The following is a 17,880-nucleotide window of genomic DNA, read 5'->3' on the forward strand; positions in this document are numbered from 1 at the left end:
CAGGGGGCATCCAGGAGATGTGCTTCAGGTAACAGTTGAACAGCCAGGACTTTAGTCCTTTCCTGAAGTGGTTCAGTGAAGGAGAGGTGGTGGGGTAAGGTGTTCCAGGCTTTGGCAGCAAGGTGGAGGAAGGAGCGTCCTCCGGAGCAGCTGTGGCAGATACGTGGTGTCTGCATGAGGACGAGGTGTGCGGAGCGGAGGTTTCTGGGCGGTTGGTGGAAGACCAGGCGGTGGTTCATGTAGTCTGGTCCTTGGTTTTTGAGTATTTTATATTCTTGGGCCAGGAGCTTGAACTGGCATATTTTCTGGATGGGAGCCAGTGGAGATCTTTCAGGTGCTGAGTGATGTGTGTTCTCTTGGGGAGGTTGAGGTCATTTTCGCTGCTGTATTCTGGATTGTCTGGAGTCTTTTCAAGAGTTCAGTGGAGGTGCCGGCACAGAGTGAGTTGCTATAGTCGAGCCGGCTGGTGATAAAGGCCTGTGCCACAGATTTCCTTCTGCTGATAGGGAGCCAACTAAATACACAACTTAAGAAGCAGCAGTTGTGTATTTCCCTTGGAGTGACATTAAAGAGAAGGGATGAAAATGGCCTGATACGCAACGGGCTAGGAAATACCAGCTGAAAAAGAAACATGAAGAGGCACCCTAACTTAGACTGGCAGATTCAGCTTGGTCCCCACATCAGGAAAAGGGCTGCTCACTATGAAAGGAAGCAGAGTCTGTATTATTGGGCATGGGGGCAGTTTCCAGAGATAGCAGCTTAAAGGGGTATCCTACAATCATTATCTTGGTAGCAGCAATTGTAGAGAGTGAAGAATACTTTACCAGGGCATCATCAATCTGTTAGTAGTAGGTAACAATAATAGGCAAATGACAGTATTGTGACAATGTTACATTAATGAAACAGCAATAGTTTCAAGGAGGCATGTAAGAGGAGGAGGGGAAAATGTGGCAATTTTACAGCACCCTTTCATGTGCAAGGTGAGTGATTAGCACAGATGTCCGCTGTACACATATGTAACCTTCCCTTTGTGCATGCCCACAACAGAAAGAAATGTGGGCTGCCAGCCAACAGGTGAATGCTGATCATATCGTAGAGCATAGTGAATGTTGATGGCAACCAGCAATAGCTTCGGAAAATAAAATAATAGTTTAATCATCCATCATAAAGCTGGAATTTTCAAACCGAAGATTCTTGATATCCGAGGGCTGAATATGAACCCCTTATCATTTAATACAAGTGGAATCGACAAATATGTCCAATGTCATGAAATACATCCATTAACTATGCCTCTTATATAAAATTGCAATGGATATTCTGTTTTGCTGTCTCTGAAACATCAGTATTCTTTCTTTTTCAGTTAAGGGTCTTCAAGCTTGCCAAATCGTGGCCAACTCTTAACATGCTCATCAAAATTATCGGCAATTCAGTTGGAGCTCTTGGTAACCTCACTTTGGTGCTGGCCATCATTGTGTTCATTTTTGCTGTGGTTGGGATGCAGCTTTTTGGGAAAAGTTACAAGGATTGCGTCTGCAAGATCAGCGAGGATTGTGAATTGCCTCGCTGGCACATGACTGACTTCTTCCATTCCTTTTTGATTGTTTTCCGGATCTTATGTGGAGAATGGATTGAAACCATGTGGGACTGCATGGAAGTGGCTGGACAAGGTCTCTGCCTTACCGTCTTCATGATGGTCATGGTGATTGGAAATCTCGTGGTGAGTTTTATTTTTTTGCAAAAGAAAATGCTTACATTGACAAAACAAACATGTTCATAAATGAATGTTTTCCTATTGTAACATTATGTCATGCAACCTCAATGAAAACAGAATTGTAATACCTCTGAAGCTTTATAGTAAAATCCACTCAAGCAAATAACATGTTCGTAATTTATGAACATTTCTGAAACATAGCCTTTGTTTGATATGGTGAATTTTAAGGTAGCACAGCCTTAAGATCATGATAGAAGCTTTAACCTTTACTTGGAATCTTGCAAGCTTGTTAATGGCATTTTCGCAGTCACAATTTGCTCATCCACAATTTTCTGATTCATTTCAGTGCTAGACTCTTTAATAAGGTGGTGCAGGGTGGCTGTGTATATGTAGATTTCCAATATGGTTACATATTTTCTACATGCATTTCTTGTGAAATAAATAACACCCCTTCTAGTGATACATCTACGTTGACATTTCACACCCACTTGAAAATCTAAGTGCTGCTGAATGTTTACCTATTGCAAATTGACCCACTAAATGCTATGTTTACACAGCAGTGCGTGAGACACTGAGACATTTTTTGTAAACCTACTAATTGAACATCTACAAAATGCTACACTTATGATAATCTTGTGTCTTCCCCCTCCAATGTTTTCATAATTCCATATTACACAATAACTCCTCTGCAGTAATTTACTTTATTGTACTCTATTTTACAGCCAGAGTATAATTGATGTTGAAAACAAAATGGAGTAATCAGGTTTTCTAGAATCTCAGAAGGCGGTTTGGCCAGTTTTTAGCCAGTATTTTGACTTCCGTGTTTAATAGGGTAATTGGCCTGTAAGAGGCTCACTGGTCCGGTGGTTTCCTCTCTTTGTGGATAAGGACGATAGTTGATTTATTTATTTTTGTTCAACTGCAAATTTCCAATATATATATATATATATATATATATTCACAAAGGTTCTCCTGGTATTGTTCACCAAGAAGACAGAAGACTCGCACTCCAGGGGTCCGTGTTTCAATTCTTTGTTGGTGGCGCGTTTCGACCAGACGGTCTTTTTCACTAGCCAAAATATATATATATACACAATAAATATATAATGTGAGAATACAACTATTTTCACAAAAGTAACAACTCACTACAGGCAGGACAATGAAAATGGATACAAACATTTTCTATGACACTCAAATCATAGATCTTCCAAGAAGGGTGATGAATAGATGTAGAATCAATAGACTAAAATGAATGATCAAGTGGAGGAATTGATTCAAAGGGAAAGAGATGTAGACTAGTGGCAAGGTTCCCAACTTGGAACTTTAGTACCTGGGTTTGATTTTCAGATTTGGAACTGTTACTAAACATCATGCTCAATCTGCCTTTGCCTAAAAATGTCTATTATGGCAAATGCAATGTAAAAGTCTAGTCAAATAAATAAATCTCCACTTGGCTTAAGCAGTATTGTCTCATGTCCTACACCACTTCTTTGCTCGCCAGCTAGGTTTGCACCATATAAATAATTTTACATGAATTCATAAATGCTAGCCACAATTTCCTTCATTTATGACATGTGTCTGCCTCAAAAAAACAATCTAAGTACCATAGCATGCCAGAAATAAATTTTCAAAAGAATGTTATTATTTCGTTGTATAATAGTGCAAGACAATGTAAAAAATGTTAGTGAAAACAAAAAGGTACTAATCAGGAATAGCAAAGGATAGGCAAGAATTACATATTAATTCAAGTAGATTAAGATTAAGATTAACTAAATTTGAAAACAATAAAAAATAAAACTGTAAAAAAAAGAGAGATACTACTATTATATATGATTAGTGAAAAATAAATTATTGGTCAAATAAAACACTACAATGTAATAATCTCAAATTGAGAAATCTCTTTTTCAAGATCACAAATGTTAGACTGAAATTGTTTATTTTCACTAAAGAGATCACTTTACCTCCAATAGATGGTTTGAGAGCATTCCAAAGGATAATATCGGAAGTTCAATTTCTTTTTATTGCATGCTTTATGGCAGGCTACATTCTTTATTGCCTGCACAATATCAACATTCATTCTCCATCTAGTGTGAGAAATAAAGTCCTCAAATTTTAAAACACATGGGAATCCTAACATGAATTGATATGCCTATTTGTCCAATATCAGTAGTAGAGATTACAGGACATAACCTTGACAATAATAGACTGTCAATTCAGGAATGAGAAAGACAAGAGTGATTGAAAAAAAGTAAAACTTTTGTATTAGGAAATGAAGACTCAAATGGGAGTAGGTTTAGTAAAATCTTAAAGAATTGGAGTGATGAAGGTGGTCTAAATTTGGCAGATGATAATCTGTTGAGAACTGGGCGGCTTATTCAATTAAAATCACCACCTACAATCGGAGGAACATTACCAAATGTTATAATTTCATTTCAGAGGTGATGTTTTTCCGAAAGGTTAGATCATCAACAGTGGGCACATAAATGTTAATCAAATTTAAAATAAATGTATCTAGTTAACTTTTGTATAAATATATCTGCCAAATGTGTTAGCATGCTTGTTTAATATTTACAATTGGAGTTCTTTGGAAAATAATATTACATTTTTTTTCCCAATTGCTGGAGATGACCCAAAATTCCAGCCCAAACTGCTAGCTGCCCAAAGCTAGTGTTTTCTCATTAATATGTGCCTTTTGGAGAAGACATATATCAGACTTATATCTGGACAAATAAATATTTTTTTATGTTTAACTGGATGACTTAGGGACTCAGTATGTGTTTGACAGTCCATTGGACCACCAAACTCATGTTGGAGTTGCGGTGGTGGTCTAGGACGGCCACATCCGCGCTATGAATGCTGTATTACAAGTACAGTGGTCGGAGCGCTTTGGGACCATGACAACCGCCAGGGTTCCATGATCCCTGGCAGTGGCAGAGCAGTCTGGGGAATCAATAAGCATGGCAGTGCCACTGCAGCTCTGCCAATGCATATTACGATTTTCCCCACCGCCAGCCTTTTCATGGAGGTGAGCCCTCCATGAAAAGGCTGGTGGTGGGGAAACAAAGTGGGCCTTACAGGCCTCCTTTTGCACCTGTGCAAGGAGATACATTCAGGGAGGCACATATTCTCCCCCCCTGTGTGCATACACTCCTGTTCCTGCATTGCATGGATTGCTCAGTCCATGCCGTGCAGGAACGTCCATTGGCAGTCCTGCTGCGGTGCAGTAATAAAGGCTCTTTATGAGCCTTTAAATTGCAACGCTGCGGGATCACAATGCCGCCTGCCCACCAGACAACTAAATTACTCATACTCTGGTGGGTGGCGGCAGGCAGGTTTGGCAGTGTGGGAGTGGGTCAGTGACGTGGAGGCCCAGGCTGCCAAACTTGTATTCAGGGCCTTAGCCCATTAACATTGAGAGAGATGATCTTGAGGTGGTATGGGCTAACCATGGAGAAAGTAATATTGTATAGAAAGATAAAATACAACAAGAAGATAGACAGATATAATACAAGTAGGAATAAATATATTGGCTCATACAGGTGAGGCAAAACAAAAAAGCCAGATAACATATATAACCTATATGATTCACAACAAAACAACCATAACAGTGCTGGAGCACAACCGTGCATATTTAAGGACAAGTAACAATCCAGAGCTCACCAGGTATATCTGTATTAGGGGCCTAAATCCATAACATGCATATACAGTGTACAGAAGATTGGTATACATTTTTATGAGTAAGTTGATTCTTGAGTTTCAATAGGTAAAGCATTTGATCCAAGTATGTTATCAAATCTGATGGTTGTTTAAATTCTTTAGAAATATCACTTTTCTAAATTCTCATGGTAGAGGATCAAAGACACCATATTCACAATTTAAATCTTTAAGTCTAGCAGCTTCCCTTACCTATTACGAGGTGATTATTACAAAGTTTGTCATAGCTAGATTAGAGCTGGATCATTTTGTGATGAAAAGGAATGTGCTGTGCCTTATCAATCTCAAAGTTGTCTCAGAGTTTAGATTGAAAAGTGTAGGTAGCATATTTTGGAGCTATAATTGGCAATCATACCCTTCAAAATCTTGTGTATATTAAAGATCATCAGCTGATATAGTCTATTGTAATTTTCTAAATCTAGAAATAATTTCTTCAGAGGAAGGATTTTGGTAGCAGCTGGCAACATTTGGTCAATCATAGTTTTATTGTTTCTGATAATTTCATGATCACAGACACTCAGAGACAAATTAGCCAAATCCCTTTGAATATTCCTAATATCCACTATGACATCAGTATTAGATCGAATGGATTTAATTTCTTTTAAAACGGTACTTAATTATGGTTCTGTAGGCTCAACATCTTTGGATTTGACAGTTGGAGGAGATACAGCATATTTCCATTTATTTTAATGGTTAAAAATATTTTTGGTATTCATATTTAGGCTGCATATTACTGTAGACTAATGCTGCAGGTTTAAATCAAAGTAGGCATTAAAAGTAGTAGTTCTTTGTAAAGTTAAAACAGCATAATAAAAATTACCCAAAAAATGAATTTCATAGGTACAGATTTCAATTCGTACTTGACGGATAACCAACCAGTAGATATCTTCTCACAATTATCCAAAATTAGCTTTCTGTTAGTTGTGCAGCAGCTAAAACAGATCGGGGGTAGCTGTTACAGCTGCACCTCCCACATCAGAGTCCCTGCAAACTCATCATTGACGCAGCAGCAGACAGGTGAAACAAGTCTGGATCGCGCTCATCTGCAGCAATGCTGAAGTACCACTATGTGAGAACATATGGAAGGATCTTGTGATAAAATAATACCCTGTTTGTTGTAGAATATAATTATCTATTATATGGGAGAGTGGAGCTCACAGGACAGTTGCTGTATTAGAGTATTAGAACACACACTCTTGTGTCTCCCGTTTACTTTCAATCTATAGGCGCATCCTACCTTGTGAGCATTGTAAATGCTTACGTCTTCAGTTCCCTGTGGCACATTTTGACATTGAATGCTTAGGAGAAATTGCTTATCAAATGCATACAATTGAAAAAGAACATTTGCCAAAGAATTAACTTCAAGTATCAACATTTCAAATTCCATTCATAATGCCTCTGGAAGTGTGGACCCTCCAACAGAACTATTTTCAACCCCTTCTTAGCATCAGATGATCATACTTTTTACCTTGAAATCGCCGTTTTACTTCTGCTGTCAATACCACCCTCCACAAAAGCCATTCATAAAAGAATTAAATTACCTCACCATGATAACTTTATTTATTACAGTTTTAACCTTTCCGGGCCACTTTGAAGAGCTTGAGATAATCAGACCGCCTTTTCAGCACCTTAGTGTGGATCATACTTACGGTCTCTTTCACATTTAACCCCTCAAGTATTGATATACTAATAATCTGACTTCACACTTGAGAATCAAATCCAAGCAACAGTACTAGTAAATCATGACTTTTCTCCTTCCTTTACTCTAACATTTATATTTATATGTCTCTACTCAATCAAAACTTCTTTCTACACCCACCTGAACCTGCCTGTATTTTTCTCACAGCTAATAATTTAGTATTATTCCATCAGAGTGTCTTCATAGATCGCAAAAACAAATATTTGCTTATTTAAAAAAAAACACTTTTCATGTTCTGTAATGAAAAGCAGTGTACGGCATTCACACAGCTCCATCTCGATCAATATCCAGGTTAACTTAAAAATCTTCTTATATTTCCATGTTCTCTTGTGGAGCATATTCTTGCCAGTAGGGTAACAGGAAAAGCAGAATGCCCACAAGAAAAAAGAAGGGTGAAATGAGGTCAATTGAATTCTCTAATTAGGATATTTAGAGGACTGAGAACAACAGCGAGAACTCAATGGGAATTTTGCATATGATGTGCTAGCCATTAATCTATTCCATAATATATTTACTAACAATATTGCTCCTGTCCTAAAGAAGGCCCTAGGTTTCTATTGAGGTGACCTATATGAAATCAACTCAATATAGATAAGTTTGTTCATGTTTTTACATAAATTGAAACACAGTAGACATTTTACCCTTAATACACACATTTATAAAGGGTTATCCATCTACAGTGGAATTGTGTCCTCGCCAGAAAAGGTATCTAGGATACTATGAACTTGCTTTCAATCACAGAATAGAATAATGACCTTGGTTTACTCAATTCAATTTTACATTACTTAAATGGGTCAAAGTATGGGTAGTAGACTACAATCTAAATTCGGATTCACTCCACAACTGACAAGTGGCTTATTTTGCAAAATAGTGTCTCGACTTGGACAAGTGGTCCAAGCATCATAGTAACCTTTCTGTATAGCATGTGAGAGATAACTTGGAAAACGGTCAGGGCAGGGAGGAACTGCAGAGATGACTCAGGATTCTGCAAGAATCTTATTGTTATGCAAACTAGATTTCTAGCAAGGGACTATAATAGACAAGTGATAGAATCCATAATCAATAAGGTTCAGTTTCCTAACAGACTCTCAAAACCGATAACCAAGGCCACAGATCTCATCAGACTTATCACATCTTATGGTACCAATACTGGGAAATTCGCCAGAGAATTCCATAGACATGGGAAGTTATCACTAATGATAAGACCACTGCAAAATGGATTATTAAGCACCCAGGTATTACCTTCTGTAGAGGAAGGAATATTAGAAACATTATAAGCCCTAGTTACACAGTAGAGAACCCTGTTACCAACTCGTCCAACAATGTTAGAAAGGTACTCAACAGATGTGGGAGCAGTAATATGTGTCATTTTTTAGATAACAGGAAGTCTTTCCAACATAACTTTAGTACAATATTGACAATTGATACAAATATGGCATACATTTCCAGATATGTTGGTATGAACTAGTTTACGAATGTTGTAATATCTGTTAGTTGCACTTTCAAACCACTTAAAGAAAAATGGCAGAACACTACAGAGCTAGCAATCACATAGACACCAGATATCCCATTGCAATCCGTTGCACCACATGTCATGCACGGGGCAATTACAGAAGTTTCATATGTCATGGTATATAGAAACCTCTTATTGACCCCAGGATTAATAATAGAGAGGTTATGTAAAACAGAGGCACTCTAGATGATAATCTTAAATTAGGGGAGTTGGGGCTCAGTACAGATCACGAATATCAGTATTATGTATATGGTGGGTTTTAGATGCTCTTAGGAGATACAGCATTCGGGAGACTTACTCTTCACATTATTTCTCATGCACCACATTACTTCTTTCCATTTGATTTATTACCAAGGTAGTTGCAATATACCCAGAAACCTCCTTCCACGTCACTCTATTGGATATCTCACCTGTCCTCATGTGATATTTCACATTGGGGGTACATACATTTTCTTTCTAACCAGAACCCCATATATATTTTGATATTTATCTTTAGATAGGTTCCTTAATTTTTTCCTTGATGTGATATTATATCAGGTAAGACGTTCCAGTCTTCCTGTTCGTATTATTCACTATTGTTTTTTATTGACTTCAACACCAAAGGCGGATATGGACCCCAATGTGTGACTAGCTTAGCAACCTAAATATGACATGCCCAGCCATGAAGGTTCCACTATTAATCCTGTCTCCCCACTCCTCTGTACAGTAATATTACACTTATGTTACAGTGCATAATTTGCCATTTGTTTTCCTATTAATTCCTTCTCTCTTACACATCTCAAAGTTACACTGATGGTGATTTCCTTCCATTCTTACTAACATATGGCTTGCTTAGTCCTCTTTTTACTTTGATAACATTGTGTTTATTAACAACCCACATGGCACCTGTGCTGTACACTGACACACACTGGGTGCATCCAACTTAGACCCAATACTGGATACCATTCCAGCGGCATTTACTTGTCCATTAGCGGAGCATTTACACTCCAGTATTGCCTGCAAACTAGATGTCTTCAAATTTTTCTCCATTATAAAGTTTCCACCGTTTTTCATATTTTAGAGCTTATGCCTTGTGTACTATTGCACGGGCTCATTTCTTTTACTGACAGTGTTTTAAATGTATTTTTTGTTGATTAACTATCAGTTTGCTGTGATAAAGGGGAGTATGGTTTTTCACTTGATGGTTCCCTTTAATAGAGGGTATAGCATGATTTATTACTTTAGAGCCCAATTTATAAACGTAAAGTTAGACCAAAAGCCTAACTTAGACTAGAAGTCTAACTTTACTACTTTTCCGTATTCACAAAGGTAAGTTACTGTGAGTAAGGTTAGATTTTTGGTCTAAGTTAGCCTTTTGGTCTAACTTTACCTTTGTGAATACCTGAAAAGTTGTAAACTTAGATTTTTGGTCTAAGTTACACTTTTGGTCTAACTTTACCTTTTTGAATCGAGCCCTCAGTTCATAATTTCACGATCCTCAAGAGACAACTCAAAGAACTTCTCCCCAACCGTCACCTCTTTGCAGCTGGCCAATGACCTCAATCTATGTGACCTCCAGTACTCTAGATACTAGTCAATGTACTCTATTGTCTATGTTTCTACTCATGTTATGCTGCTCTAATGTCTATGTTTCTATTCATGTTATGCTGCTGTAAAGCGCTCTGACACCCTTCGGGTCTTATAAGCGCTATATAAAACTCCTAAACAAATAAATAATTTTTTCGGTGACTTTGTGAATATTACGTTCACAACTTGTTCAGGGCAAACATTTTTGGAGCCAGTCTATTTTATCCATTTGCACTCTTGGCACAGCGATAATGTTTCTGAAACTCTCTCTCCATGTATGGTGCTTTTAAGATATCTTTCATTCATGGATCTGATATCCACCACCAATCCCCTGACGCGATCAGGGCAGATCAGCCATACACATGGATAAGATTTATTTCACTATCCCTGTGGTGCATACATTTTTCTGCGTTACTACCACTTAATTGTGGTGCAAGGGATTTAATGGATTACATGTTACTGCCTGCCACAATGGAATGGTTTGATGAACTTCTATGTTGTTGCTCTTCGGCCCCCTTAGCGACTGGAACATTCATAGAGTTTATAGGCAAAAAGAACAATTGATGGACAGAATGCAGAACAATGTCATACATTCACCCCAGTTCAGAGATCTGGGCCTAAATCCATCTGTTTTTTGCTCACCATGCCAATCCAGTTTGGACCCAGCCATTTGCAAATCTGATAGATTTAGGCCCAGATCTCTGTACTGGGATGAATGTATGACACTGTTCTGTATTCTGTCCATCAATTTCTTTTTGCAACACCTAATAGGCATCAAAACATTATAGCCACAGTGATGCTGATGCAATAGTGTTTTTGTTTATGAAACCACTAGTCGGATCGCACTATACCACTAGTTAGTAAGTGACCCTGATTTGTGTATGTAGGCCATTGAATATGGGACTACAATATGATCAGTTACTCCCCCTTATGACATCCACTTTGGCATGCATGCCACTAAACATTGTACATTTTTACCACAGTTACTCCCCCTTATGACATCCATACACAGATATGTTCAGATACTCTAGCCCATTTGCACAGACTTGGATGTAATGAGTACTTTACACGTTTTGATATATAACTGCCTGTAGTCTTAGGAATCTAATATAGGATAACATGTGCCTTACCACCCTAACTACCCAATTTTTTGTATTTCCTCCTACCTTTAAATGTCAAACTAGCATCTGACTGATTAGTCTGCATATTTGTAACAGATTTCCTACCTGACATCGGACTGCTCTATCAACACAGATTTATTGTTCTAGCCCTGATGAAGTCATGGGGTTACTACCAAGAGATGAAACAAGTAATGGCTGGCTAAAATATACTCCAGGAGAGAACTTGCAAAAATAACATGATTTGTCCTTACAGACCATGAAGACTCTCTGATGTTATGTTTAGATGTGCTTGACTCTATTGTTGAAGCTTTGGGATATTCTTTTCCTAACTTCAGGGGCATATGACTGGCTGCTTCTTCCCTTTGCTGAGCAACCATTTAAAGGACATTAGACACTTTGTAGACACTTTTGTTTTCAATTTGGAAAGGAGTGCACTGACATTACTCTGACCACCCAATTGCCTATTGTTATAATTCCAAATTGAACTATGTTTAGAAGTCTGTCCCTTTACCCATCTTCCTTTAGCTCATCTTCATTTTCCGCCATGAATGCTATCTCGGGATTTACATGTCTGTTTTGGGAAAATGATTAAGAACTCCTGCTGACTGACTTCCCTCCCTAAGTTGACCCATTCTCTGTTCTATTTTACTTCCCTATTTTACAGTTCTCTTTAGCTGAGTTCTTTCTTCACTTGCTCAATCATGCTGCTATTCTTACCACACCTACAAAACGTTTTCTCAGTTGTCTCTCTCTGTAATCTTGAATGAATGAATGATGCTGCTTTGTAAAGCGCATTGATACTCAAGATTGTCCCGGCACTGAAACCAAATTCACAGAAAGCCTAATTGGCAGAAAGAAGTTTTCTGCCTCCTTCTGAAGACATCCTCTGAAGGTCCTGCATGAGCTGAGTCCAGGCTTAGCAGCTATGAGTAGAATGCTATAGCTCCCTTCCTCGTGAAGCCAGCAAAGTGGCAGTTGCTAAATGCAACGATCCAGTGGGACAATAGGACAGGAACCAATCCATGAGATAGCCTGGGCTTGCCTGAAACACTGCTCAATGAACCACAAAAAGAGATTTAAACAAAATCCTCTTCCTAATACGCAACCAATGCAGGGATTTTACCCCTTCCATGCTGGTGACGAACCCCACCCGTCACGCTCCACGGTGCTCGTGTGCTGATGATGGCTGGGGTTCGTCACGGCCCCGCCCTGTTCGTTCCGCGGCCGCACACGGGGGGAATCGCGGCCACACGGAAGGGGTTAAGAAGGAAAAAATCAATATCTGACTAGGCAGCCGCAGGATGAGTCGGGCAGTAGCATTCTGAACCACCTGAATGTGAACTAACAGAGCTTTGGGCACTCCAAGGTAGAGGGCATTAGAATAATATAGCTGAGATGTAATCAACGCATGAATCACTGCCCTCCTATAATGGAAAGGTAGGAAATACAAGAATTTACTCATGGTACAAAGCAGCCTAAAGCACAGGGCAACCACCACCAGAATTTGGGGTTGCATGGAGCATTTGGGGAGGTCCAGGATGAGTCTGGCTGCAGCATTCTGTATGGTATGGAGTATTCTGAGGAGCTGGGCAGAGATGCCAGTGTAGAAAGCTCTGCAATAGCTGAGGCGGCTGGTGATGAGGGCCTGAGTGACGATCTTTCTTGGTGTTGGTTGGGATCCATTCGAAGATTCTGCGGAGCATACGAAGTGTGTGGAAGCAGGAGGTGATTGCTCTGATTTGTCGTTTCATGGTCAGTTGGATGTCGAGGATGATGCTGAGGCTGTGTGTGCAGTCGGTCATTGAGGGTGTGGGTTCGAGTTCTGCAGACCACCAGCAGTGGTCCCATGCAGAGGTTTTTTTCCTGAAGATCAGTACTTCGGTTTTGATGGAGTTGGGTTGGAGGCAGTTGTCTTTCATCAATTTGGCTATAATGATCATGGCACTGCAGAAGTTGGTTTTGGCAGTGGAGGGGTCCACAGTGAGCAAGAGGATCAGTTGAGTAGCATCTGTGTAGGAGATTATGTTGAGTCTGTGGGAGCTGACGAGGCTGCGAGGGGTGTTATGTAGATGTTGAATAGGGTGGGGATGAGGGATGATCCTTGTTGTACGCCGTATATAATGTCTTTGGGTGCCGAGGCGTAGTTAGGCAGTCATATGCTATGTGTGTCCTGTGAGGAAGGAGGCGATCCACTTGAAGGTGTCTTGCTGTGTGACTGGGTTGTGGAATCTGTTGATGAGGGTTGTTGTGCGAGACTGTGTCGAACACTGCGGACAGATCGAGGAGGCTCAGGTTCATAGTTTCTCCACGGTCATCTGTGGCACCAATCAGAGCGGTCTCAGTGCTGTGGTTGGCATGGATCCCTGATTGAGAGGTGTCCAGTAGGTTGTCTTGTTCCAGGAATTCGGTGAGCTGCTGGTTGATGGCTTTCTCGAGAACTTTGGCTAGAAGATCGAACAGTAATTTCTGAGATCGTTAGGGTAAGTGCAGGCTTTCTTTAGGGGTGGGGTCTCAATGTCTGCTTGTTTCCATCTGTCCTAGAAGGTTGCTTTGGAGATGGAGCACCATAGTGGTACTTTTAAATCCTGAGTTTGTGCTCCTCCAGCAGGTTCGTAGCTCCGGGTGATGTTTTGAGTATGTCACTCCCATAATAAATGGATTCTGGTGCGTGCAGTTGGGTTCAGGGGTCTCCAGTTGAGCTGGCAGTGTCTATGGTTGAGTTTCCACTGGGATTAGCAGCCCCCATAGCACATATACACATCTCTATGAAACTTTGCAGAGATTGTATGCACCCACCCCCTCCTCTTCCCTCTCTCACAAAATGAACCAAGAATAAAGAAAGGACTGGATGACTCTTATGTGGTGTATAGAAGCCTTTTAAATCGTATACTATTTTCATCCATTTTCCTATTTCAATGGCAGTGATGGTCAGTAAATCTCTGTTTCACCACCCCCCAATCTAACTGACTAAGCTACACCCCTGTTCTTCAGATCAAGCACTCTTAATCTATGTTGCCTAACAGTATGGATGGCATCTGACTCCTACACCTTGTAGTCCTCTGTCTCATGTAAAATTTCCTATAGACTGATTTACACACATTGTCTCTGTGTACCGTGTTTGTGATGTAAAGTATTCTGAGACTTTTAGAAATGGGGGTCTCTAGTTGGCAATGGCTGGTGCCCCTGGAATCAGCTTCCAGGGGAGCTATGTGCTGTCCGCTCCCCGAGTATTTTCAGGAAGCAACTGAAGACATTTCTCTTTAGATAATTCTTAGCAGATGATATCAGTCTACCTCTTAGGCATGCGCCAGGAAACTTCCCGGAGTAGCTGTGCGCATTATAAATACCAATAACATAACATAACAATAAAATAACATGCGTCCTAGGGAAATATGCCATTGGTCCTATTTCACAGTAAGCAATGTCAGTAGCACTTTTAGTGACTATATTTTACGGAGTGAAAGCTGTAAAAAGTCTTATTTATTTTCTATTACCACATTTTAAATTCCTACATTTCTCCTGCCTTTTCCTTGAGACCATGCAAAGCTGTTCAGAAGTGGTGTAGTCAAACATCGTCACCTTCTGGACATATGTTTATTGTATTCGACTATAATGAAATTAATGCATGTTTTACATCTGCGCTCTACCAAATTGTGACGTGGGGTAAAATCGTGCAGTGTTTTCATTGCATTTATTTTCAAAGGTGGGCAAACACACGTATAAGTAGTCCTGAATCCTTATTTTAATTGCTCATTCAATTTCAGTAAATTTTTACTTTTGTTCTTTATGCCCCTCCATTTTCAAATTTCACTAACAGCTGCTTCTAAGAACTCCACCCAGTCAGAAGCCTGGACCTCAATCCAGGCACAGAAAAGTGTATGAACGGCAGAACTAGCCTTTTGATTCAGGTTAACCTCCTTCTACCTAGAAGGAATTTGAAAATGATCAGACTTAAGAATTTCCTCCGGGGGACTAATCCTCAGAGGACAATTAGAAAAAAACAAATCAATAAAATGCTTTGTAGAGTGGGTGGGAGAATTTACCTGCTGGTGCAAATTGAGACAAGATGATCTGTATTAAGGTACCAACCGTCATAATCCGAAGGGTTATCAAAGTGAAGATTAAAATCTTCCAGCAGAGTGAAATTAGCAAACGCAATAAGGTGGGCGCCAGCGCCGAATGTGGGGGCATATTATCAAGGTCGGAGTTAAAAATTATCACCAGGTTAGCTGCAGAAAACTGCCGCTAAAGCGGCAATAATGGGCTTGATAATATGCCCTGGAGAATTGCAATAGAAGTCCATGTTCTGGTGTGAACATGGGCTTCTATTGGAATTCTCCAGGGCATATTATCAAGCCCATTGTCGCCGCTTTAGCAGCAGTGTTCTGCCGCTAAACCGGTAATAATTTTAACGCTGTCCTTGATAATATGCCCCCAAGTTACTTACTGTAGTTACCAGCACGTTGAATCAAGGTGCTCGGGAAAGACAACTGCGCTGGTATTGAGAGGCAAATCCCATCCTCTGCTTCTTGAAGCTTGGGTAGTTCAAAAGTGGAGCAGTGCAAAGGCGGTTTGAAAGCAATCGCCATTCCCCCCCCCTTCTATGGATTCTGTCAAAAGCCACGGTGCTCGTGTGCTCATGAAGAGCTGAGCTCGTCATAACGGTCCGAATGTTTGCATGTGGGGCTAATTCCCCCTCTGTGCTGATCGTTCCATGAAAACGGCTGTGGCCGCGACGAGCTCAGCTCATCATGAGCACACGGCCACCATGGCTCATGACGAGCTGAGCTCATCACGAGCCCCGGGGCACTGTGCGCGCCCCCCACCCCCAGCACAGCGGGGGAATTAGCCCCGCGGCCAACGGGTTAAGAAGGGGTTTAACACTTGGTTGTTTTAGATTCCCTCCATTTCTCTTCTTGAACAGCGTAGCACCAAGATACCCATTCGGGAGTGAGTTGCATACAATATCAAATGACCAAATAATACAAATAATTCCACTATCCATAAGGGTTATGTATGTGCTACATATATGTACCACCAATAACATAAATAAATACATATTAAAAAAAAGAAATTGTAAACTAGCCACTGTAAGTGCTCAGTGCATAGAGGCGCCTTCTGACAGCATTACATTTGCTTCACCAGAGCAGCCTGTGCAATCTCATCTACTGTTTCAGCTGCTCAGCTCACTCCGGAACAATACAGAAGAAATTTCTTAACCCTCACCCCTAGTTTGATGTATACATTTTGGATCATCTCCAAGCCTCCCTACCTCCATATCCAGCTAGGTTACCGTTGTGTAAATATCAGCACTTACATATGTATTATCCAGCAGGATAGGGCAGTGAGATGAATGCGTGTCACTGAAATATGTGATGATTACCAGAACACAACCTTTAATCCCGGTAAGGCTGATTAAGCCATCTATCCTTGTAAGGGTGAGTAAAATGATTGCCAGTAAATTGAGTTATAGCAACAACTGTATTTACCCCACTTAGGGCCAGATGTATGTGGGCAAATACCAGTCGTAACGGGGAAATTCATTAAATTTCACCGTTGCCGACCGGTATTTAGCCATGTGGTATGTAGGGAAGGAATCGGTAAGAAGGAATCGGTAAATACCGATTCCTTAATACCGATTCCTTATTGGCCTTGCATTTAAGGAATCGGTAATACCGATTCCTTAAATGCAATGTAGGTAGCACTTAAAACAGTGCACCTCAGCCTTAAGGAATCGCTATTTACCACCAACTTCAAGTTGGTGTTAAGTAGCGATTTCCTTTCAAAAAGCAATTTTTTTCTTTTTTGAAATGTGACATGTGGCACACATCCATGTGGGCATGCATGTGTGCCACATGTGCACACATGCACATTTCAAGGGTGCAAGAGGGTGACCTTTTGACACCATGGCTCCGTTGAAATACCTCCCTGTATTACCAATTTGGTAATACCGAATCGGTAATACCGAATATCTTCACATTAATTTGTATGGACCTCCAAGCCCATAGGAATGAATGGGTAGGTATTCGTTATTACCGAATCTCAATTACCGCTTTGGTAATAACGAATATTAAGATTACGGTATTTTTTACCGAATTCCTACCTACATCTGAAATACAGATTTCTAAATTCCAAATCTGTAAAATTCGGTATTTAGGAATCGGTATTTCCCTATTACCTACATCGGACCCTTAGAAACAACAGAAGTGGGGTATGATACACTCTGGTATGAAGTACTATGGAAAAAAATATTTTATGAACACATGGTATAAGTGGCGACATTTAGCTCAAACATTGTTTGATGCTGGTCAGATCAATGCATTTCGCTATGCACCAGCACAATCATATCTAAATGGGCTTGCTGTAGGACACAGCAGTAGGTGTTGAGCACCATACTTTCTACATAGAAGGCAGGTATAATGCATGCATTTAACTACATTATCGAAAATTAAAATGGTAAACTGCATTGTGAACGTTTGTCTTGAACACAACCCTCTGTGCTGTGGAGCTGGCGTTTCCGTTCAGCCACGAATGTAAAATAGTCAACATAGCTCTG

The 17,880-nt window shown here is 40.1% G+C and overlaps 1 protein-coding gene across 1 annotated transcript in view; it reads left to right on the plus strand.

Annotated features, from left to right (window-relative positions):
* SCN4A (sodium voltage-gated channel alpha subunit 4) overlaps positions 1–17,880 on the plus strand; it is a 1,457,305-nt gene that overhangs the window by 835,321 nt on the left and 604,104 nt on the right. The window contains exon 15 of the mRNA XM_078644999.1: positions 1,361–1,717. Coding sequence (XP_078501125.1) covers positions 1,361–1,717 — 357 coding nt within the window. The remainder of the gene's footprint in view (positions 1–1,360; positions 1,718–17,880) is intronic.

This window comes from Lissotriton helveticus, chromosome 5_1 (genome assembly GCF_964261635.1).
Source record: "Lissotriton helveticus chromosome 5_1, aLisHel1.1, whole genome shotgun sequence".
Taxonomy (NCBI): Eukaryota; Metazoa; Chordata; class Amphibia; order Caudata; family Salamandridae; genus Lissotriton; species Lissotriton helveticus.